Raw genomic sequence first — 25711 nt, forward strand, 5'->3', positions numbered from 1 at the left:
TGCTATTTCATTATCATCATTCTTTGATCATCCTATTTCTGGCTAATCCAATATTGATGGCATGCTCGTGCATCTACTCAACACCCTCCCATTGTATTTATGACCGGCAGCATTACTCCTATTAAATTGATGATTGATAGTATAAGTAAGTAACTTTTTTAGTATAAAATGACAGTATTATTTTTTTTATTAATATCTTTGAAAAATTTAAATTTCAATTTGTATTGTAAAATAATTATAATTTGTTACAAATTTATCAAGGTTATTAATCCAAAAGGTTGATAACTCATGACGTTACACTAAATAAATTTTTTATTAATATAGTCAAGAAAAATCTAAGAAGAGGGAAAAGTAGTTTGTAATTATATTTATATATATATATATATATATATATATATATATATATATATATATAAATCCTACGATCAATATATAGATTTTAAGCTGCCAGGCTCCGGTCCGACTTGTAGATACCCACACGCGCCGCACTACTCACCCCCACTATAAATACCAAACTCGGCCGCCGTCCTTCCACCCTTCCTTCGACTCGCCGCTCCCACGAGAGAGGGGAAAGAATCCACTTCGCGGGGATGCTGCAAAGCAAATCCTTCGTCAAGAAGACGAAGCAAGGGCGAGTGGTCAAGGTCTGCCACCCAAACCCTCACCCTAACCCTAACCCTAGCTCCCCACTTTCGATTCTAAACTTCTCTTCTTCTCCTAGGTCGTGAGGGAGCACTACCTGAGGGACGACATCTACTGCGGCGCGCTGTCATGCAAGGTCTGCGACACCTCCGCCGCGCGCCTGACTTCGTCCGCCTCCACTATTCTCATCGTCGACACCAACGTTGTACTCCATCAGGTTGGCTATCCTCTTCGATTCGTTCTGCTGCCTGTTCTTCTTGTCTTTGAACTCCTTCTCAAGCTCTGAGGGGTTTCCAGATCGATTTGCTGGAGAATCCGGCAATAGATGATGTCGTGGTGCTGTCGGTGGTGTTGGAAGAGGTCAGGAACAAGAACCTTTCTGTCTACAATAGGGTTAAAGCTCTCTGCACCAATTCCTTGAGGAAATTCTTTGTATTCTCCAATGAGCACCACAGGTTAGTTTTTCCCCGCTTTCCCTATCATTTTTGATGAATTTTTTTGTTGATTTTGAAATCACAAGTAAGAAAAAAGAACTGGTTTTTGCTTTTTACCTGGAATATGTGAAGGAGCAGTGAAACGTTTACATCTCTTCGAGTTTAGGTACAATGTGGGAATTTTCTTGGAACTATAGCGTTTGGTGGGACGTTAACTAATCTTGAGCTTTTATTTTGGATTAGGCTTTTTGTCTTACCAGTTTCATAAAATTAGTGTTTTTGAATATAGTGCTTTGCATTGTTTTGTTTCTTCTTGATTAAGTAGCCTTTTATGCATGTCATATAGTGTGATTGGTGAGTTGCTTTTTAACTAATTAAATTTCCCATTTTTCTAAAAACAATTTAAAACAGGGATACCTATGTTAAAGAGATGGTTGGAGAAAGTCCCAATGACCGAAATGACAGAGGTATGCATGTCAATTTTCGAACTTGAACCTAGAATTTCTTTGTTAACTCTATTTTATCTAGCATGATGCTAATGGTTAGGTAATTGCGAGGCTACTAGAACTCATATTGTGGGTCAGACATATATGACATAGGTCATTTTGCTTAAAAAGTTTTTGTTTGCCTTTACATGTGATTGCTTCTTATCAAATTTAAGTCAGAGCTTCCTATCTGCTGATAAAATATGTTTTAATCTATATATGGCTGGAAAAATTCATTTTTAAGGAGAATAAGAAGGGCATACTGACAATGAGGGGAAACTTTGTTTTTTAACTGTCCGCATAAGCAAAACCACCTCTGAAATGGAATAGATATTCCTAATTTCTGAGAGATTGTGGGCTCTGGATGGTTTAAATCATTCCTTCTCTCCAACATATATCCCCCTTTTACTTTATATTCTCATTGGATCTTATCCAAGCCATACAAATAATAATGTTATCAAAGGTGCTTTGGGTGGTAACCTAGGTGCTCAGGTGAGGAAGCCCTTGAGCGCCCCAACAGTCTCTAGGCGAGACGAGTTTACTAAGGTCATGATTGGGCAAACACCTGGGACAAAGTAGGAAGCATTCAAGCAAGCACTTCTCCAATGTCCAATAACATTCTTCCTATCTCTTTTTTGTGCCTTTTTTTAAGAGCTTTATTAGCTTTATTTTGAGAGATATGTTGGTGTATTGGGGGTAACTCTAGAATATTCTATGCTTTATATTTTTTTTCCATTTTGTTTAGAAACGTCTTTTTTGGGAAGTGGTATTTTCTATCATGTCCGGATTTTGATGTTTATAAAGAATATTCAGTAATTTTTTTGCCGACTTTTATTTAAAAGCAATATATGGGAAGTGGCATTTTGATGTGATATCTGAAAGATGTGAAATATAATATTTAATGTACAAAATAATTAGGATTTTTGATGTTGAAACTTAAATAACTAGTCTATCTGATCGGGGAGAAGGGCGAATTTTCTCAATCCGCTTAACTCGAATCTCTCAAAAGAAATATAAAAAAGATGAAGAAATTGATGAAAGTAGGGTTTAGGTCCTCTTTTTTTTTGCTGATGATTAATAAACTGAGATATAAGCCTATATTTATAATAGTGAGGTCTGCCCTTGCATAATTTAGATTGGATTTCTCTTCCAATTCGAATAGGACTATCTCTAAAAGTAATCATGGCTAGAAAAAATAAATATGAAAAAACTAAAATTCTATAAGGTAGATCTTGACTTCTATATCACTTTGTTTTTTGTCGCTCTGCCTAATCTTCCTTGATTGGGAGATATGTCCGATCAACGTCTTTTCTGAATAAGAAATTTTCAGTTTGACCGGCTCTTTCGGAGCCTAAATGATGAAATATGGGCCTGATCGCTAATTGTGCGGCTCCTTTTAGAGGGCGACATCATGCCGTAGATTTTGAAAAGTTACCTGATTTAAAAAAAATCATCTCAATTGGAAGTCGTATGACCAAGTTTTGGCTTTCAGAAGTTTGGCATGTGCTTTCTGATGTGGTAGATCTCGCTCCTGTACTTTGTCTAGCCCTATATGTCCATATCGAGTCCAGCAATCCTCTTAGATCATAGTCTTATAATTTTTGTATTATTTTAGATCAAAAAATGGGTATCTTAGTGCATGAGGCTCCTACCACTACGAGGCTTAGGGATGGTCAGATGTATGCAACCTTACGCTCGCATGCGGAGAGGCTATTTTTTTGCTTTGAGGTCGTGATACCCAAGTCACTATGGGGCAATCTTACCGTGGTACCAAGGCATGCCCTCTTGTTTTTAGATATATGTGGTATTTATTTCTAACACATTTATTTATCTTTTTTTTTGTTTTGAAATCAATGCTTTGCTTTCTTCAGGAAAGCACCTTTTTGGCACGTAGCACCTTAGTGATATAGGGTTCCTGTCACCTTAAGGGTGGCTTTTACTTTTGATAACCTTGTTGAATGGCCCTTAGTCTTCAGTCTTTTGTTCTATTCTTGTCATTTATTTAATATTTAACAATTTTTATATTTTTTAGGTCTAGTCTAGATCACTCTTGTGTTCTCTAGACACCACATACTTCTTAGGGTGGTTGGACTCTTTCTAGCATAGTTGGAATAATTCTAGCACAAATTATTAAAGCCCATAAGAAATGTAAATGAAAGGAATCAAGTAATTCACAAGTGGTTTTCACTCATTCATCTAACGTGGCCAACATTTATGCCTTTGTAGATATGCATGTATATGCATGCATTCATATAAATACATATATCTAAGCCAGGGTAGGCTGAACCGATGCCGATACCTGTATCGGTTAGCCACCAATTTGGTACGATATCGATTTGCTATTGTATTGACATACAATATTTTTTTATTTTTTCATTTTTAACATTTAATGAAATGCAATCAATCTTCTTTAGTTTTTCAAATGATTTAACCATAATTTGATTTCTTAATTATTAGGGTTAAAATCCTAATTTGATGGTTTTATCGGCTGGTATATCTTAAATGATGCCTTTTGATCCGAAATAGAGCATAATTATATCATGAAATGCAATCAAAGTAGATCAAATAGTGTATTTGTAAAGAAAATTAGGAAATATGAAACATACAATCATTTAGAGGTATTTAAAATACAACATACATACCGATATCTGAAATCTAGTAGAGTGTCAATATCTCTCGTAGATGTCGTGATCATTAATGTAATCTGGGGCACATTAGATCATTCTTCCAACTACATGGCGTTGTAGTTGTATATGCTAATCTCATAAGGCACACGCTCATGCTAGCAGAATTGTCCCGTCCGGTTCGAGGCATACCAGCTGTTCCATTGGCAGATCGAGATGGTTCCAACCTTCAAATCAAGAAATCGGCAAAGGAGGAGAGGTTGAGGGAAAGAGAGGAAAAGAGAGACGAGGAGGGAGGGACAGTTGGTGGAGGTCGGCGGAGTGTCGGAAGGGGCTTTACCCTCCAATTCTCCTATTTCATTCGAAGCAAGGGTCCTGGAGCGGGTTTCCTTTTTTATTTTGAAGAGTTTAAAATAAAAAAAGGCTTCACTTGATTTTTTTTAAAATACAAAAGAATTTTTTATTTTTAAAAAAATTAAGTGAAGGCCGCAAGGGGGTTGCTAACTTTACTTAAATTCTTTAAATAAAAAGGGGCCCTCTTGCAAGACCCCTGTTTCGAATGAAACAAGAGAACCAGAGGGTGGAGCCCTTCCGCCCCTCCATGCCCCTCTCTGGTCCTCCACGGCCCTCCACCGGCCTCCCTTTCTCTCCCTCCCTCCTCCCCTCTCCGTCCATCTCCCCCTCTCTCTTTTCCTCTCTTCAATTTTCCCTATTCTTTGCCCTCTTTGCTGTGTTGGGCCTCACTTCACCAGCTTTCTCCCTCGCTCTCCATTCCTTCCTCCCTCTTCCCTTCTCTCTTTCTTTTCCTCTCTCTTGTTCTCCCTCTCCCTCGCCCTCTCTGTTGTGTTGGTACGGGCCCGGCATAGAATAACACGGGGGCATATCGAACCATGCCATCGAGCAACCGGTACGAGCTTCGGTACAGGTATAACGATCCTTTGTATGTGCCCTAGGTTATAACTAGTTTCGGATCTCTCGCTAAAGCTCTGGTTCTGGAAAGTGTCATATGCCTGATAATACGATCATGGAGGGGTCATTCTAAATATGCTGGTAGCAAAATCTGACTCATAAGATGCTTTAGGATGCATAGGATGGCAGCCGCTAGAAGACGGCGCTTCAAAAGCACCAAAAAGTGAGGGTTGCTGCTTCTTTATATTTTAAAGTCCTTTTGTAATGAAAGTTCCTACTTAGAAAACAAGGGTTGATTTTCTGGTTGCTAATAATAAAGGAGTTAGAAGTAAAAAAAATTAAAGATATATCTATGCGGTCATGATTTTTTTTCATTTTTCACTTTTCTTTCTCTAAAGTAATTAATTGCATATGAATTATTACCCTAAATTCCTATTCTTTAGTGGTGCTAGACCTACTTTCTTGGGTGGTGAAACCCACCAAAATGTGCTCTAGGCCCTGCATGTGGCACAAAAACAGGATATCATTATTGGTGAAGCGTGCATTCATTCCAATCAATTAATGATGGAGTTGCACTTGTCTCTTAGCTTTTGCTTGGCCCAAATTCCTTTCTGCCCTTCATTTGGCCAATGCCCTTGTCCAGCCATGGGTGTTGAAAATTCTTGAATGTTCTATTGTTATTATGAGCAATGTTCTAGTGTGGTGGTCAAGGGACTGCATACTTATTGTGCATAATTTTTTTAACTATTTAAAAATAAATAAATTACAAAAAACAATGATGCTTCTTACTTTTTTTGGGATAAATAATAGCAATATTAATAACATAATAGCTAATAATTTGTACTTCCTACCAAAGTTCGCTATCTCGCCCGTGATTTGGCAGGATGTACTCACGTTCGAGTTATATGATATGAGTAGCCGTTTTCACCAAAAAAAAAAAAGTTCGCTATCTCGGTACCAGACCCCGTACCGATGCCACACTAGCATAGTGTTGATACCGTACGATACGAAATTTTTTTGGCGTACCGAGTGTTGGTACGCCATCCATACTGGTACCGGTACCGAATCGGTACAATCCAGTTCAGGCCAGTATGGCATACCATGCTTCCTAGAAAGTACATAATACCTAATAGCTATAGCTATATCATATTTAATATATTGATAATGCCTGTATCCAGCTTGCTCAAAATCCACGGCCACCCTACCCATTAAACTAAACCAACTCCACCTACATGGGCTCACATAACAGTGAGCCATATGTATGACGCACAATGCTAAATGAGATGCACATGCAGCAGAATGATAAGCAAGCCACATATGCAGCTGCACAAGGCCACGTGGATCATCTTTTGGCTCATATATGGTCTAATTGTATGTAATAACTGCATATGGGGAATGCGGTGCAATCAAGGGCAGCATCCACATATCTGGCTGCATATGCACAAGTGCATTTCCTTGTGAGAGGGGGAATAAAGGTGACTGTAAAAGGCAGTTATGAATGGTGAGTAGTAGTGGCGGTGCATAGAAAGTAGTATTTGTCCGGAGGCGTGGAGCTATCGATGGTGAGTGGTTGACAAAAGCAGATCTTTGTGGTAGGAGGTAGCAATGGTTGGGTCAATGGTGGGTATTTTGGTCTTAGTTCCAATGCGATTTTATCTTTCTATCTATCTATCTTCCTTCCTTCAGTCTATGTTCCTTGGGTCTGGGAGTGGAAGCTGTGAAAGAAACGGATAGAGAAGGAGAGGAGGCTATGTTCCTTGGGTCTGGGAGTGGAGGCTATCTTTCTCTCTCTGTGTATGTGCAAGCAATAGGACAAGTGTGGTAGGGCTATGTTCCTTGGGTCTTGAAGTGGAGGCTACGAATGAAAAGAAGGATAAGAGAGAGAAAGGCTATGTTCTTTGGGTCTAGGAGTGGAGGCTACAAATGAAAAGAAGAATAGAGAAGGAGAGAAGGACTATGTTTGTTGGGTGTGGGAGTGGAGGCTATCTTTCTTTCTTTCTTTGTGTGTATGTGCAAGCAATGGGACAAGTGAGGTAGGCTATGTTCGGTGGTTCTGGGAGTGGAGGCTATGAATGAAAAGAAGGATAAAGGAGAGATGTAGAGAGGAATGGAGCCAAGATACGACAATGGGAAGATGGAGGAGAAGGAAGGTGGATGGCTGGGGATATTTATCTCATCAGACATAACACCAAATCGATGGGATATGATATAATATGAAGCGCATATTTCTTTTTTTGTGCGAGGTTGGGGTCAAGCTTTCCAAACTTTCCAAGCTTTCCACTTCTAACATGACAATTTTAAAAGGAGGGGGGGGGGGGGAGAGTGAGAAAGAGAGAGAGAGGGTTGATAACTTGAAATGGTTGAGGGAGTTGGCCAGATGGTGATAATAGCATGGAAGCTAGTTGAGGTGAGAGAGCGAAGGGCACATGGTGGGGGAAAGAGGAGAGCACAAGGTTAATGACTCTCTTAAATTGATCGGTTAGAATTAGATTTTTTGTTTCTTGGAGCGATTTTTCTAGTCGAATGCCATGTTCACCTACTTGGGTGAGTAGATCTAGCAATCCTCATATTCTCTTGTTGAGGAATGGTTATGTTTCAATAGATAATCTATTATAAGGTTCGCCGTCTCGGTATCGGACCTCATATCGATGCCGCACTAGCACAGTGTCGGTATGGTACAGTACGAAATTTTTTCGATATACTGAGTGTCTGTACGCCACCCGTATTGGTACCGGTATTGAACCGGTATGGTATGGTATGCCCCGTACTGTCCGATTCAGGCCGGTATGGTGAATCTTGATCTATTAGTTTCTCATGTACCTAATATCATTCCTGACCTCCATAACCAATCTTGTTATCAAATATCTCTTGCATCTAATCTGTCATTTTCTTGTGTATGAATTATCATTCCTAACCTCTGAATCTATCACTTTCTTGACTCTCTAATATCATACATGACCTTGATAAATCTTGTTATCAAATTGGTGAATATTGTGCATTGGACATATAGTCTGTGCTGCATATTTTAGACATGAGAGTCCTCTCTCTGGTATGCCCTTTTGCTTTCTTCCTTACCAAGCCAGTTACTATTATTTATGATATGAAGTTACATATATTCCAGTCAATTTACTGGTGTGTGAACCTTTTGGTCCATGATGAACATGAATGTTTTTCCAATGCAGCTTTTTTTTAGCTAAAAGTTCTTTGATTTTCCCTACTCATGACTTTACTGCTAACTCTTTTATTCATTCAGCAATTAGAGTGGCTGCACGTTGGTATCAAAGTCATTTGGGTGGAAGCACACAGGTTTTACTTATTACCAATGACAGAGAGAATAAGAGAAAAGCCATTGAGGAGGGTCTTTCTGCAGAGACAGGTACTCATGTTTTACCAGAGGAAATCAACATCTAATTGATGAAACTTTGTAATTTTTTCAGAGTTTAGTAATGGGGATATGTCTGGTTTCAGTTGAATCATATGTAAAATCACTTGGGCAACCAAATTTGCTTGACTTGGTTTCTCTTCCAACATCTGAAGATGTTGGTATGGAGGAGGTTGAAGATCTGAGACCATCTAAGAGAAAAGTTATCTACAATGAGGTTTGTTAATCTTCTACAAATTAAATGTTAACATTGAAAATATCTGGCATATTCAATATTCTTTCTCCTTTATTCTACAGTATTAATATATAGTTTTAGTTATAACAAGCCTTTCACTTTGATGCAGCACAAACCTATGTCAGAAATTACGTCTGGTCTGCTTCGTGGGATATACCATCAAGGAAAACTTCGGGTTAATAGATACAATCCTTTTGAGGCTTATGTGGGGAGTGAGAGCATTGGTGATGAAATAGTTATACATGGCCGGGCAAACATGAATAGGGCTTTTGATGGAGACATAGTTGCTGTGGAGCTCTTGCCTCAAGACCAGTGGCATGAAGAGAAGTCCTCAATCATTGCTGATGATGGTTTGCTTCTTGGGACTTAAGCTCTTTTTTTTTGAATAAATACATGTGCTAGTATGTAATTTATTTGGATATCTTCTTTCAGAAGATGACGAGGAAGAAGATGTTCACTTGGTTCCAAGCAGTGCCGACGATGCTCCACGGAATACAAATCTAGTACAGCCTGCTGCTGCATCTACAGCTTCTACTTCTAGTCGTCCAGCTGGGCGTGTTGTTGGCATTATAAAGCGCAATTGGCACTCGTAAGTCAAAACAAGCATATTATCCTCGAATTGCTTAGATGCTTAATGCTTTTCGTTGTCCTTTTTTCGTTCAAAAAGTGGTGGAATATGATAGTTCTTAGTTTATGTGCTTCAATTGCACTGTTGGATCATATTGCTTCATAATTTTGGATGCTGTCTATTTAGGGCTTACTTAATGCTACAATTAATCTGCATACTGGATATATAAAATGCATGGTTGAGGTGATCTTTTGAAGGAATACATTGTTCAAATGATAAAATATTGTCCAAGTTTTACTGCAAAGAGGGATATTCCTTGTCTAGTCTGTTCTTAGTAGAACATGTCTTGCATCATGCGACAAGTGAGTAGTTTAAAGGTCACAACTACATACTTGCTAGCATATGTTGGATGGTCAAAATGTTATTCGAGATATTCTAAGATTTAACCTGAGGGCTCTGGATGTGCAAAATAATTTTGCCTAGACTAGCATAGGGACGCTGTTACTTTCTGTATTATTTTTAACTTGTACTGACCTCTGAGGCCCTTGCTTGATTTAGAGGGAAATAACTGAAAGGTCACAGGAAACAAGGAAATAACTGAAAGGTCACAGGAAACAAGCTGAAAAAATTTCATCTTTGTTTAGTTTGACAGACTGTTGCATCAAGGCTGACAATAAGCTTTCTCCATGATACAAAATTATACCATTTTAGCAGTTTACCTTTCTGAAACTTCATTTTTGTTATGATGTCCCTTAATGAGAATAGTTCAATAATTCCCATTACAAAATCTACATGCTTTTCTAAGATTATGGAAGTATATTTATTAAAAAATTGGGATAAGTTATCAAATCCTATGATAGAACTGCTTATTGTGATCAGGATGAGGGACCGAAGTAACCACAATCATAGTCTGTGTTTGCCAGCAGCACCAGTATGTCCAGTGGTGGGAGTATGCACATTTTTGCATTGCATTGCTTCAGAAATGCATACTAAAGCAGTCAGAGTCCTGGAGTAGAAGGAGGAAACAATGAATGTGAAATAAGCCTAAACGAAAGTTTGAAGCAGGTTGTGTGAATGAATTAGCGAAAAAGTGGAGGAGAAGGAATATTGTTTCTTCAACATTTAAATTATTAAGAATTCAATATTGAATTATGTAATGAACGAAAAGCAATCAGTATTCGTAGGAAGCAAGTTAGGTATTTGATAGAAGGGACATAGGTAGAAAGCTATGTGGAAAACAAAATCCTACTCTAGGCTAGGAGGGACAAAAAATAGTTTTTAATAGCAGATTAGGATGTGTAAATGAGCATGCCGTGTTAATCATGTTATAGTTTTCAAGTATAGGAAAGCTTTATAATCCTTCATTACACTTGGAAAGAGGAAAAATCCCTGTAAATCTAAGAATAATAAAAACATTAAAGATGCAAAATAACAATGACAGTTGATGCTACAATTTCTAAAGAAAAGGAAATAATTGAATAGTAAAGCAGGAAATCTGACAGGATGTACTAAACAAATGATCACAGAAAAAGCAAGGAAGAGGATGTGTAGCAATGAAGAATAGGTAGGAAGAAGGTCCATTCTCCATACACAAAGGAGTCTGTCTTGACAACAGGAGATGGCGATGCATGAGGTCAAGCCAGCTCATTAAGAGGAGCAAGCTGGCTCTCTTCCTTAGCCTACATGGATGAAAATGTCTTCACAATGATTCTATGGTGAAAAGGTTAAAATTGTAACAGGTTACTTTTCTCCGTGGATAGGTGGTTTGTGTGGTGCTAACCTACATAGTTACCTAGTAGAGGTAGAGCGAATGCAATGGAAATTGTGGAGACAAAAAATGAGTAGGCTTGTGTGTCGATGAACTGGATTTATGTGATTTCTTCTTTTATTTAGTTGTAGTGATATGATGCTTCTAATCTGTCAAGACTTTGTTGTATTGTGCATGTACATATATATGTGTGCATGCGCGTGCGCATTACTTGTCATTACTTCTCTTCTACCTAACTTTACACGTTTTACAGTTATTGTGGGTCTTTGGAGCCAATGCCAATGCCTGCGGGTAATGGTGGTATAGCCCATGCTTTATTTGTTTCCAAAGATCGCAGATTTCCGAAGATTCGGATTCAGACTAGACAGCTTGAGAATCTTCTGGATAAAAGGATTGTTGTTGCTGTTGATTCTTGGGATTGTTTGTCTCGATATCCATCAGGACACTATGTGCGGACCATAGGAAAGATTGGCGATCGAGATACTGAAAGTGAGGTGAGGCTTTTGGACTTCTATTAAATAATAGCAATTTCAATTTTACATCATTTTTTAGATCAGTCTGCAATAGGTGCAGATTGTTCCTTTTATGGATTGGGCTGCCACTATCATATGTTATGCAGATGAACAATTATGCGTGGATTTTAGTTTTCTTGTCTATAATTTTCATGCGTGAAACAGGTGTTGTTGATTGAGAATGACATAAATTCAAGACCTTTTTCTGCACAAGTTCTCGCTTGCTTACCACATTTACCATGGACATTATCTTCTGAAGTTTTGGCTAATCCTAATAGACAGGATTTGCGGCATTTAAGGGTCTTTAGCGTGGACCCTCCTGGTATAGTTCTATGTTACTTGTCAAACTCAGATAGTTGTATGTTTCTTATGGTCCTGTGATTGTTTCAGGATGCAAGGATATTGATGATGCGTTACATTGCACATCTCTTCCAAACGGAAATTTTGAAGTGGGAGTTCGTATCCTTGATCTGCTTTTTTTTAACTTCATGAGTGTAAGGAGTTTATCTTTGTGAGTTTGCATGCCCTTAAAAAACTATTGACATTATGTTCTTAGCTTTTCCTAATTATTACTCGTCAACGTGACCAAAATTAGGACAAGCTAAAAGGTAATTCAAGCTCCAAAATTCCTTGGTTTGCCTGTTTCTAAATTGCACTTGTTTAAGCTAGATGAATCTTTGATCTAGTTCTAGGCATCACAGCGCTAGCCTGGCCTTCTGCTTATGATTTTAAATTGGCTTAGTGGTGTTTTGCAATGTGAGTGAAACAACTTGTTAGAATATTTGCAGAGCTTTGGTAAATTCAAGAAAGGATTTGTTGAGTCCAAATGTTTTTTTTACATTCTATGACTTCTCCATCTTCACCACATCATTGTCATTGTTTCTGTTGCGTGACCCATGAAGTTCCATCCTCTACTGCTTATGCCTAAATTTCTGATCTGCTCAAAAGAGATTTTGTTCCTTGTGATATACCGATGCATGTTGTACTAGTGATCTTTATTGTTTTCTAAAGCTGCTTTTTGTTTCCTTTTATTTGGGACGTGCCTCATCTTATCATGGTTTGGCTGAATGTGTTTCATCTGGAATGTGTGATCTTTTATCATGTGTACATCGTATTTTTGGTTCTTCTGTACCATGGTTTTGAGGCTATGATCTTCCTAAATTGAAAAACCTTAATAACATTTCATCAGATATTGCTGATGTTACAAATTTTGTTCTTCCTGGTACTCCTCTTGATGAGGAGGCTTCACAGAGGGGTACATCTGTTTATCTTGTTGAGCGGCGGATTGACATGCTGCCCAAGCCTCTTACTGAAGGTATAGCTTTTGCTAAAGTTTCTCCGCATATGCATCAAGTTGTACAACTCAAAAGTCTTTTCACGGTTAAGTGGGTGCTTAAAGATACACATTAATTGTTTGTTGACTTCTAATATGATAAAACATAAAGTTGTTCTCCTGTATTCTGTTCTTTGCAGACATATGTTCTCTTCGCTCTGATGTGGAAAGGCTAGCATTTTCTGTCATCTGGGTAAGTATGTTTTTTCCTTCTTAAAATAAATGATTAGTTTAATGACCTTCTGTAATCATAATTCTTAGCAAAGTGGCCTTAAATGCAGAATTACATCGCTTTTGCATAAATTAATTGGATTTTCTTCTGCCCACCTGTCTGGAAATCTTAAAATGCATTTATTTGAACACACATACACACACACATATACATATATATATTAAGATTGCAGTTCATGCAATACATTAAGGTCAACCTTTTGCGTTTCAGGTCTAAGTTGACCGGCACACCACGAATATTCCATTTTATAAGAAGCCTCCTATATTCCAATACATTATTGTTGTAGAGTTTATTCTTTCATATGCAAAATTAATGAATCATTGCTTAGATTATATTTGATTAAACACATGTGGGCAGCTTTGCCTCCTCTAGATTTATTTGATTTTTGATTGTTGTAATTTCCCTTAATGTTGTAAGTTCATTATTAGGATTTAAAGAAGCTTTCATCTAGTTCTATTCTGAGAAACAGAAACAAGAAAATATATCTGAAGTTCAGAAATAATCAAATCAAAAAATGTTCCTAAAACAATAGAACTCATGAAACATATTTCAGCGTCAACTTCACTAATTTTTTGCATGATTGCTATACTATTTACACTATATTAATAATCAATGGTAATGAAATGCTGTAATTTGGTGGGCACATATGTTTTTGTTGCAATGTCTGAGATGCGTTTTTAACAAATCCATGTGTCCGGCAATGCTAGGACATTTGATTGTAGATATATTAACCACGTACAAAACATACATCTCCATGCATGTAGATGTACACACCATGTGTGTATATGTCCAGATTTTAGGGATTTGTAGTGTTTGACACCTGTTTACAAAGTCACCATGTGATACTCATCTTCATACTAACCAGATCATTGCAAGTCAATTTAACAGTATGAAGTGCATGTGCCTCATTCAATTTATACATGGTGCTTACATGCTGGTAGTTTCAAGTTTAGTCTGGTTAGAAGGGGGTTTTTAAGTCTCCAGTTTTGTTTCACATATATCAGAAATTTGTGTAATCTGGGATGTCATGGAAGCTTTTCTTGGGCAAAACAATCTAATGAAACCTACTTGAGTTGATTGAATGGATTAATTTCAGCCAAAATTCATAGTTGATATCCTGTTTTTTCTGAATGACAGGAAATGACATCTGAAGCAGAAATTATATCTACAAGATACACTAAGAGTGTTATAAAATCCTGTGCTGCATTATCTTATGTAGAAGCTCAAGCCAGGATGGATGATAGGTGCTCTACCCTGCCTTCTTTTTGTTTGTACCTCTATTTCGATTTATTGCATGAAAGCTGCTTCTTTATTTTATTCCTTATTATTTTTATGTTGGATCTGATATATTATTCAAATTAGTATTTCTTTATTTGTCTGATTTTACATGTCCAAACCAAGTCCACATATTCGCCATTCAAAACACAAGGAAGCCACATATAATCCCTTGAATGACCAAATATGAAAATTTGCCATGCTTAGATTAAGAGAAGAATAAGAAGAATAGTAAGGAGATGTGCTGTGCAGAAAAAGACATATATGTACCTATACTTCAATTTCATTTGAGTCTTCAAAATAGTTTGTGAAGAGAGATCAACAACCAATTCTTCCTCCTCTTTGACGTCCTCCTTCACTTTATCTATAAAGACAAGAAACTAATGTCAGAAAATTGACATGCTTTCAATAAAAGGTCTACATAAAGGAGTTATAATGAATTGACCTTGTAAGTGAAATACCCAATCCAAAGGCATATAATAGCTTCAACAATTTCTGGTTTAAGAGTACTCCTAAATTCATCTAACACTCTTCCTCTTGCACTAAAAGCGGATTCTAAAGCAATGTTGAAACAGGGATAGCAGTAATATCAAGAGTCATTTGAGCAAGTTCAAAAAATCTGAATCCATTAGCTCGTCACCAAGCCAAATATCTAGAGGTTGTTTTCTATCAGCATGAGGCTCGTCCAAATACATATCTAGTGGAGACTTCTTTTCTTGAACAAGAGAACCTTGACCCTACATTAAATATATGCTAGCAAATTAGAACTTATAGTTCAAATATATATTTATATTAGTAAAGTATAATAATAATTTTACCTCCATCATATCCTCTTTGTTGGCATTTCCGCTCGCTTGTGAAGATGATGCATGGTTTGTTTTGATGGTGCTATCATGTGGATCTTGGCTTCTATGTTCATCAAAGAGAGTGTACAAGCTATCAAAATATGCTGTGTCTGCTAGCATCCTCCTTTCCATAAATATTCATGAGTGCATACTCCACCACACCTATTTTATAGTGAGGATCCAACACCACCGCAATAACAAATACTGTGTTAAACTCATTCCAATACTAATCAAATGTTCCGTGCATCCTTGTGGTGATAGCATGCATGAACTGGTCATTACTTGTCACCACCTCATGCAAACATCGTTGTATCTTCCACACCCCATGAAAATACAAACTGGATGTGGGATAACATGTGCCCAAGAAAACATTTCTAGCATCATAAAAGACTAAAAAAATTATGACATCTTGCAGTCTTGGCCCATGCATCATCACTTGGACAATCTTCATAATTAAAATCATGTATCATCAAATTATTGAAGGTATTGCAATAAGTGTGTGCACTGTCGAGCATTAGAAAAGTAGAATCGATCTATAGGAACATCTTGACATAGTCCTCGTTCTGTCTAAGTTCAATTGTTCCACACGTTTAGCAAATTTTTCTTATAGACTTGAGATCCTTTGAAGTATTTGACATGTTCCTAAATTTGTAATTGCCACTATCAATTTCTTTTAGACCTTCTTGGACAATTAAATTATGATATGTGCATAACACCAACAATGAAAAAATTGACCATGAACTGGAAGTGCTTTCCTATTTTTCAGTTGTCCTTTGTTCATTTCAAAGTGTCACTGCTTGAAACATTATCCACTGTCAATGTTGGTAACCTATTCTCAATTTTCCACTTTACCATAGGTTAGAAATCGTAACCATGAGGGCCGAGTCAGTAGGTGGTGGAGGCATGTGTCTAGAATTCAGGATTCTTTTTTGCAGTGTCCAATCCTCACCAATAAAGTGTTCAGTGACGGAGATAACCATCATTGGTCAGAGAAGTCTATAAGCCAGTGGTAAGGCTGAACCCTTGAGGAATCGTTTGCAAAAATCCAAAATGGTTCTCCTGCTTCTTAAGATACTTTTTAAGGATGTCCGCCTTCCCAGTGTTATGTGAAATAGGTTTGAAGTCAGGATTAAGCAGTTCACAACAATGTCTAAGATCTTCATGCTCACAATTAAAAATGCATAGTCATGTCTCACTATGGCCATAGCCATTGCATCCCGAAAAGATTCATCATCATACTTATATTCTCTATTTCACTTATCCCAAACTTATGGATTGAGACAAAATCATTTGACTCACATTTTTGTTTTTTGGTCTCTCATGACTATCCATGTGACGAATTTTTTTTCCAAGCCTTGAAGTGGCAATATATACTTGGGAACATTTTTTTTTTACATTTAGCCCAGCATTTTCCATTAGGACCAACAAATCTTATTAATGCTTCATTGCATCAGTGTATACGACCAATACTTGATTGGACACTAGATTCCATAACATCATTTTCATCAATATCATCATCATCATCAATTTCATGATCGTGATCAATATCAATATCAATAATAGCATCAGCAAAGGCAGGCATTTAAAAAACAAATATAAAATAAATTATTAGTTATTTGTTAGAAAAATTTGAAAAACATATTGACATTATTAATAGGTAAAAAAAATCAAAACACTACAATGGCCAATATAATTGCGGACATCACCCTAATACACGAGTATAGCACAATCCTATTGAAAAAACATACATCGTTGTATAGAAAAATGAGAAAAAAGAGAAGAGAGGGCAGGCTGCATTTACCTGAAAATGTGCTATATTGGTGATGGAGAATGACACAGTGGGGCCTCTCTCCTTCAAAACAAGCGGAGGGCTTGTCTAACAGTTGCTTTGGTGGAGGGGTGGGGAGAGAGGGCTTGTCCAATGGTCACTTGGTGGAAGGTTGGAGAGAGAAGGTGCGGATGATGAAGATGGAGAGGGGATGGTGGTAGGAGAGAAGGTGGTGGTGGAAGAAGAGGGTCAAGATTCGCCATTTCGGCACCAGACCTTGTACCAGTATCATTCTATTATAGTGTTGGTATGCGGTACGATATGAGACGACAGCACATATCGAGTGTCGGTACGGTACGAGATGGCAATGCGTATCGACTGTTGGTACGATATGTGACTCGTACCGGTTCAATACTTATATAGTACAATACTTCCAGAATGGTACAGTACTGACGGGTATGGTAAATCTTGAAGAGGATGGTGGGTAAGTGGTGGTGGCCGTGGAAGAGAGGGATGGAGTGGATAGAGAGGAGTTGAGGAGATGAGGCGGCGGTCTAGTGCCGACGGCGTCGGTTGTGGCGGCAAGATGAGGTGGCACCATGGGTGGTGTGGTGCGGTGGTGTCAATTGAGTCGTGGAGAAGAAGAGAATGCAATGGAGAAGAAGAAAGGTTTTGCTAGGGTTGTATTTGGTGTTTACAAGTGAGTTAGAAGTCGTCTTATGTTTTAAGCCATAGAATCATTGATCCAATGACTCACATTCACCCCACAACCATTTAAACTTTAAGTAATGTAAATGTATATAAAATATATTAAAATAGTAATTATTATATACCCCCTCAACCTTACAGGTTGAGAGACCTTGACTCAAACCCACCCTGACCCGCTAGTGGGTTGCAATTGGCTGACCTGTACTCGACCTGCCAACCCAACTATTCAAGTTAGATGGGTTAGGTCTGGTTTGGATCAGGTAAATTGGTTGGGTCAAAAATTGCCATCCCTATTTATATCTGCATTTAATTGTGAAACTTATTGTTGGTCTTATGCTTTTTCAGTTCTTCTCTTTATGTGAGATGCTCTATTATTTCTGTTTTATGCTTAAGCAAATGATTTACTCATATATAACTTGCAGTCGTTTGATGGATTCATTAACCACCGATCTGAGAAATTTGAACTCATTAGCAAAGGTTAGCATTCCTAGTATAATGCCTTCATCCTTTTTTGGTGTTATAATTTGGGTCTAATTTGATGTGGATAAGAAGTTCCTCTTGTATCATCTGAGCTTGTTTTATCATTCATCATGCAATCATACAGGTTATGAGACACCGGCGTATTGAAAGAGGAGCTCTTACTCTTGCTTCCGCAGAAGTCAAATTCCAAATTGATACTGAAACTCACGATCCTCTAGACATTGGTATATTGTTATGCAATTACCAGCATATCTCTGTTATTAAATACCTCAGAACTGAGCTGAATTTTAAACTGAATTTTAAACTATGGTGGAAGGCATGTATCAAATTCGAGAGGCAAATCAAATGATCGAGGAGTTTATGCTTGCTGCCAATGTTTCAGTTGCAGAAAAGATTTTGAAACATTTTCCTTTGTGCTCCTTGTTAAGGTATGTATATGATTTTATTCCTTAGCATCTAGGTTTATTTGATGCAGTCAAGATTGTCAAAGGCTAAATGCACCCTTTAAATATAGCCTAAGGCTCTAGGTAATCAAACGAGACACTTGCATAAGAAAATGAAGTGCTAATTTGTGCTTTACAAATAAGTTTTTTTTTTTTGTATTAATCCCTAATATCTTCCTTCTTTGCATATTAATGCCTTTTTTTTGGTAAAATTTTTGTACTAATCCCTGAAATTACACCGGTTAGGCATATTAGTCTTTCTTCTTATTTATCTCAAGTGGTAAAATGGCCTAAATGCTCTTGTTTGTCCTTTAGGTGAAGAAAAAACATAAGATTAAGTTCTCTATGAGAACTTCGGATTGTAACTTCTAGATTCCTGTCCTCTTTTTCCATCTATCTCTTCTCAACTCTTGTGTTGTCTTCTGTCTTTCTAGAAAGCTCCAGTAATTACACTTTTAGTCAATACTGATGAACATTTTAGCAAGAGAGGTACAAATGGAAGATTTGTTCGTGCTTAACAGAATTTAAAAGTGAAAAATTTTCAATCATTTGAATATGAAACATCAGATCAGGGAGTGGGGAGAAATTAAGGATAAATAAGAATATCCAGTATAGCAACCAGAGTTAAGTTAAATATGCGTTGAGTTATATGTTTATGAGTCTAGACAATTATGGGACTAATATGCAAAATCAAAAACATTTTAGAGACTAATATGCAAAAGATCATTAAAAACTGCCTGTTTGAGGGATTTTCTATGAATATTTCTTCCAATTGTAGTGATCTAGACTCCAAGGACCTATATGCTATAGTTTATATAGTAGTAGAAATCAGTATGCGGATTTAAAAAAATGCGAGATTAATAATGTAAATAAGATTTTAGAAGCGAGCATGCAGAAGTCTGAAAAACAAATAGCATTTTTTATCGGAAAATAATGTAAGCATCAAAATTAACCATTGAGGTCGATATGTCATAAGTTGTAATGATTCAAATCAAGGTCGATACTACCGGAACTGACACTCGTGCTGGTAGGCCGGCGGTACGGTATGATATGGTACCATGCCGTGCCATTCCAATGTAAACCGACAAAGAAAAACCAGCAAGAGAGGGGGAGAGGGAGAAGGAGAGAGAGGAAAAGCGAGAGAGGGAAGGAGGGAGAGGGAGGAAGCAAGGGAGAGAGTGGGAGAGGGTGGCAGAGGGAGGGGGGAGAGAGAAGGAAAGAGAGGGAGGGAGGGAGAGGGAGAGGGAGAGGGAGGGAGAGAGGCAGACGGTGGTGGAGGGGCGGAGGAAGGGTATTCAAAACAGGAAACCGGAGGCGGAGACTGTCCTCTACCCTTTCGCACGGCTCTCTAGCCCTCCGCCGGCCGTCCGCCACCCTCCCCCTCACCTTCTCCGCCTCTCTTCCTCTCTTTACTGCTCTCTCTCCCTCTCCTTCATGTTTCTCGATTTCATTGTCGGAACTGACCCGGTTTGCTGCCAGTACAGCTCGTTACACTCTGAACTGGGTAGTTTGGGATGGTTTGCCTTTTTGCCCTTGGCATTGCCTTATGAAGCCTCCCTTACCTGGAGTATGTTGAGGCACTTCTTTGTTGGTGCTTTACCCAAACACCTAGGCTAGTGCCTGGAGCACTCTTGACAACACAACATCATTTTAGTGATGAACGACTGGGGAATGGCCCGTTAAGATATTAAAACAGGTGCATGAATTGACTACAGTTATTATACTTAAGAGAAAAGTTCTATAAAGCTGACTTGATATTGATGTGTGTAACCTCATGATTAGTGTCCAAAAAGTGGTTTAACTGGTAGACCACATTATGGGTAGATCATAAACCTGGGTAACTGGATTCTTCCACCTGAATTAGGTATTGATGTTGAAAATGTATCAACAACATGCCTATTGGCTGTTTATGATTCTTTTGGACTCTGCCCACTGAAAGATTCCAGTTTGATGGAATAAAAACTCTGAATCTATACAGAGAATCTCTTATAATTCTGATGCTTCATATTCACTTAGCATCCTTAAAAATTTCAAAATAATATATTGAGGTGAAACAAAGACAATCTCATGCTGTGATCCTATGGATTCATTTATGGACTTCTTGTGAAATAACCATGCTTCTTTGTGGGCTACGTTAGTTTTGGCATAGTCAAATGTTCGATGTTTATTTGTCTCTTGATTATTATCCTCTTGCAAGGAAACATATGTGATTCCAAATATCAAATCTTGCCTTCTTTGCTCTTTATCTAGGATAATGCAAAGTTGTAAAGAATATTGGAGGCTCTCCATTTGCGTGGGCTTAACTTGAACCAGTATGATTGGTTTCATACGTCTGAGTGGCCTTCTAGCTATCACGCACAAGGTACGTGGTACCGACTGTACTGACGTACCGGCGGGCATCGGTACCGATACGGTACCGATCCAAACCGAGCCGAACCGGTACGGTACCGATGGGGCTAAAAGCCAAAAAAAAAAAATTGGAGCCGGTACGGACTGGTCGGTTCGGGCCGGTACATGTTCGGTATGGATCGGTACCGGTCGGTACGGGCTGGTACGCATTGGTACCATCCGGGTACGGGCCGGTACGGTTCGGTACCGAAATATGTAACTGTACTGTACCGGTAGGGTCCGGTACCGGTATGTACCGGCCCGTACCGACCGGTACGGCAGACCATGATCACGCAAGTCCTTTAGAGTCTTGCTGAAGATTGCCTCAACCAGGAACCAGACACCAAGTAGCAGGTGGCATTTGGTAGTATGTTGATTGTGAAATGATCTCAACCTTAAGTGATCATACCCTGATCTCTTAGGATGACTACAGTGAGATTGGACAAGGCTTGGTTAAAGTTAAGAAGTATATCAAAAATATTTTACTTTGATCACACACGAGAAAAATGTTTGCACAAGATGAACAGCATCATACATGTTAAATTCACCCCTGAAATGGTCCTAGTGCCTCATAATGTTGCATTAACACCTGCAATGTTCATGCATCTGGTTGAGAATATCTCCATTACTGGCTTGCTACACCTTTCTATATCCCCCAGACTCCTCTCTGTCTCAGATATGCAATTAAGGGGTTATTACTTCTTTGTATGGATAATATTTAATTATTTATGAACTTTTCCCATACATTATCCAAATAACCAATGACAGTGAGATAATCCATAATTATTATGGCTTCCCAGTGCCTCATGATCGAGTGCTCTTCTCAAGTCATTGTTTAAATTTGCATTAGTTTGTGATTCTTGAACTATCTAAGTTAGCTTGAAGAATGTCGTCTTCTGATACATTATTAGGTAATAGTAGTTAGATGGCTTTTGTATTAGCTGTATGCCTCAAGGTATGCACATTTTTGTCACTGTAGAAAACTAAACTGAAAATGTTTTTATGCAATTTCCTAATCAATTTTAAGTATTGACATTATATATGTTTCGTAACTTTTGATTATGCAATCAGGCGCCACCCTACCCCAACCAAAGAGATGCTTGAACCATTATTGCGCACAGCTGCTGCTATTGGCCTGGATTTGGATATTTCATCTTCAAAAGCACTTGCTGATTCACTTGATCATGCGGTGGTAAGGACTCCCTAATTCAGTACTTTTGATGATGTCTTAGTATGTGTCTTTTGTGATTCGTATTGTTTATAGTGCATGCCTTTGCAAGTTGGTAACTTTTGAAACCGAATAATTTGTGCTTTGAGTTAGGTGTTCATCTTGAAATTTGCTGTTAATTGATCTGCAGGGTGATGATCCATACTTCAATAAGCTGATCAGGATTCTAGCTACTAGATGCATGACTCAGGTACATTAACTGGATTTTGAAAAGTAACATTGTTGCTGAATATTTGATCTTTGACTATGAATGTTTAATATGAACTTGTACTTAAATTATGTAGGCAGTCTACTTCTGTAGTGGAGATTTAAGCCCCTCCGAGTATCACCATTATGGACTTGCAGCACCTCTTTATACTCATTTCACTTCTCCTATTCGCAGATATGCAGGTTAGTTGAGTATGACTTGTTTTTTGTCCTATGCCTGTCAAAAATAATTATGAATCTGTTTCTTTTAAGTATTTGAATGACGAATTTTGGACAGTCAAAGCACACAAGTTGATTATGACTAAATGAACAGTTGATTACCTTAAATTTCTAATACTGTGTAGCCAGCTGATTAAATTTCTGATAATAACAAATGTTCCTGCAACTGATTGTGAATGTCACTGTATTGGCTTGCTACACCTTTCTATATCCCTCTGACTCCTCGCTTTCACAGATATGCAAGTTAAGGGGCTATTAATTCTTTGTATTATAATCTTTAATTATTTATGAACTCCCCCCTACATTATCTGAATAACCAATGATAATGAGATAATCCATAATGATTATGGCTTCACTAGTAGTTAGTCAACGTATTCAGATATTTTTATCAACCAATCAACTCTATGGTGTTCGTAGGAAAAAAAGGAATGATTTTGAAAAGAAACTTCATTTTTATCAGAAAAAGATGGGGGGCAATCCCCAATATGGAAAGAGACAATAATGTGTTTTTATACAATAAACTGGTCTACAGAGAAGTTAATATGTGTGATTACCTCACTCTTGATAATAAAGCAATGAAGATCCTTCATTTTTTCTTCCTTGGTTCGCCACCTTTCCTGAGTGTATTGTTTTTTTTAAACACCTGTGGGGAGATTGGAAAGTTATTGCTTAGAATTTCTTCTTTCTTAATCTTAGGTAATGGTAAAAATTGGAATCTGCGGATGTTTCTGTGGGCATTTTTGTTTTTTCCCTTGTATTTTCCTTCTTGGCATGAGCACTCCATCATCTTTATATGGTCGTATTTAGAATTTGAACATCTGATTATATATACCAGTGATCTCTTGTTAAGAAAGGAATTGTCAGATATAAAGAACATTTCATTTAAATGCACCTTTTTGATCATATCATCCTTTTCTTTGATTGACTTTGCAAACACTTTTAGATATTATGTTCTTTCTTCCTGTCTTTGTTATGTTGTTATAAATGGGATATGGGATGGTGGTGGACATGAATCTTTGTAGAAACAGGTGTCAAGCAGATATAGAGGGATATTGATAATAATTTTTGAGGAATCCCCTTTTTGTCTCATATTTATAAAGTTCTTGATAGTTCTACAGGATGTGCATATCTACTGCTGGAACTGCACTCCTGCATGACTTGAATAGAACATGGTTTTTTGCTCATCTGCTGAATCGCTGACAAGGCAGCATATTGATCTTATTATTCTGCAAGATTATTTCTCCTTTAAAATCCTTATTTCTTAATAAGATACTCGGGTGATTAACCTTAATATTTGTCAGGAATAGGGCAGTTTTTATAATCAAAGTTTGAAAATGTATATTACTAATACTGTTACATTATTTCTCGTAGATGTCATTGTTCACAGATTGCTAGCTGCAGCTCTAGGAATTGCCAAGCTTCCACCAATTTTTATGGATGGTCTACAACTTACAAGCATTGCTGACAGTATGTATTTAATTACTAATCCTATCCCTTCTTGTTGTATAACTTATTTATTACTTCCTAATTTTTGACTATTGTGAATTTAGATTTGAATTACCGTCACCGAAATGCCCAGATGGCAAGCCGAGCCTCGGTTGAGCTCCACACACTAATATATTTCAGAAAACGGTAATATTCTTGCTTTCAAAACAACTATTTTATCTTTTCTTCGGATGCTTCTATAAAACATATGGTGCATTTTCTGTTGCAGGCCCACCGACACAGAAGCCAGGATAGTGAAGATAAAGTCCAATGGTTTTATTGTTTTCATTCCCAAGTATGTTCTTCTGTATCTCCTATCTGTCCATATGTTCAAGGGACTGCATAATATGATAATGAGATGCTTCTTTGATTAGATGAAATTTCTGAGATTCTTAATACCTGATACTCAGTTGACTGCAATTGCCATGGACTTTGGTCTGTCCATAGTTTGTAGAAGTACCTTTTCTCTCTCTTTTTTCTTTTTTTTTTCTTTTCTTTTTTTTTGTATGTCTGTGTGCTTGTGTGTCTGTTCCTTGTGGGCTTATAATTTTTGTGATAGTAATGCCATAGCTGGTTGCTTCTTATTTTCTTTTAATCTTGGTTATTTATTGTATTAATCTTAATCTTACTCAAATATCACTACCGGACACTCATGCTGATTTATCTTTTTCTCCCCTTTTTGAGTAATATTAAATCATGTGAGAGCAAAGGGTTCTCTTTCCATTTTAATTGCTTTTAGAAATCTTTACTTAAAGAAACGACCTGCGAGTTCACCAGGAAAACTGAGTTTAAATCGTTACTGTTCGTGGAATGTTTTTTACAACTTTTAGATGGAAATTTATCAAATGACAACTAGGCTCTCTATATTGTATTTACTTGTCTAATGAAGATTAGCTGTTTTGCCAATAAGTTAGACCAGACTGCTCTTATTGGGGGGTTTTAACTTAGTTTACGCTACATTAGTTTAGTTTCCTTCTTCTGTAAATCAATCAATATTACACTTGATGCTTTCATAAGTTTCCCTGAACAAAGATAATTGTCTATTGTGCCATATGGAATTTGAAGCACATGCAGCTGATAGATATGGCAAAGTTTGGTACTGAATTTGGTATGGCATTTTCCAGGTTTGGTATAGAGGGACCGGTATACTTGATGCCAAGGGGGGACAAAGGAGGTGATTGGGTGGTAGATGAGGTGCATCAAAAAGTGATGAGGACAGGGACAAACATCAGTTATGGTATCTTGCAGACCGTGAGGATTCACATGGAAGTGGTGGAACCTCAGCCGAACAGGCCAAAGCTTGAACTCACGCTTACATAGGGATACATGTAACATTACTCCTCTCACTTGTGTTCTAGCACTTCTTTTTTCTTTTTTAAATTTATTGGCAGTGGTATTTGTTTTCCTATATTTATTTTACCTGATTATTATAAGATCTTGATTTTGTAAGACAGAATATGTGCCATAATATTAGCGAAATCTAGTCCAGTTGCTGTCAGTGTTCAGATTTATGCTCACTGAACATGCTGCACTTAGCTTCC

General features: G+C 37.6%; 1 protein-coding gene across 1 annotated transcript; it reads left to right on the forward strand.

Moving 5' to 3' along the window:
* The first annotated feature begins 477 nt into the window (after positions 1-477).
* Positions 478-25711, forward strand: LOC103704930 (exosome complex exonuclease RRP44 homolog A). Its single transcript, XM_008788449.4, has 24 exons — positions 478-644; positions 722-859; positions 940-1097; positions 1488-1543; positions 8348-8470; positions 8563-8693; positions 8821-9061; positions 9144-9300; positions 11301-11541; positions 11725-11881; positions 11950-12018; positions 12749-12874; positions 13033-13085; positions 14262-14368; positions 18143-18197; positions 18325-18424; positions 18517-18628; positions 22103-22223; positions 22390-22449; positions 22544-22649; positions 24057-24152; positions 24236-24317; positions 24400-24465; positions 25295-25711. Exons 1-24 carry the CDS (start codon positions 591-593, stop codon positions 25488-25490), a joined length of 2805 nt encoding a protein of 934 aa, XP_008786671.2. The 5' UTR covers positions 478-590; the 3' UTR covers positions 25491-25711.

This window comes from Phoenix dactylifera, unplaced genomic scaffold (assembly GCF_009389715.1).
Source record: "Phoenix dactylifera cultivar Barhee BC4 unplaced genomic scaffold, palm_55x_up_171113_PBpolish2nd_filt_p 000097F, whole genome shotgun sequence".
Lineage (NCBI taxonomy): Eukaryota > Viridiplantae > Streptophyta > Magnoliopsida > Arecales > Arecaceae > Phoenix > Phoenix dactylifera.

What these genes read in the sequence shown, in the direction of transcription:
- LOC103704930 (XM_008788449.4), top strand. Translation starts at nt 591, where the DNA reads ATGCTGCAAAGCAAATCCTTCGTCAAGAAGACGAAGCAAGGGCGAGTG. An exon ending in GGGTCTTTCTGCAGAGACAG is followed by an intron (nt 8,471 to 8,562) that starts GTACTCATGTTT and finishes GTCTGGTTTCAG; the next exon opens with TTGAATCATATGTAAAATCA. An exon ending in ATTCACTTGATCATGCGGTG is followed by an intron (nt 22,224 to 22,389) that starts GTAAGGACTCCC and finishes ATTGATCTGCAG; the next exon opens with GGTGATGATCCATACTTCAA.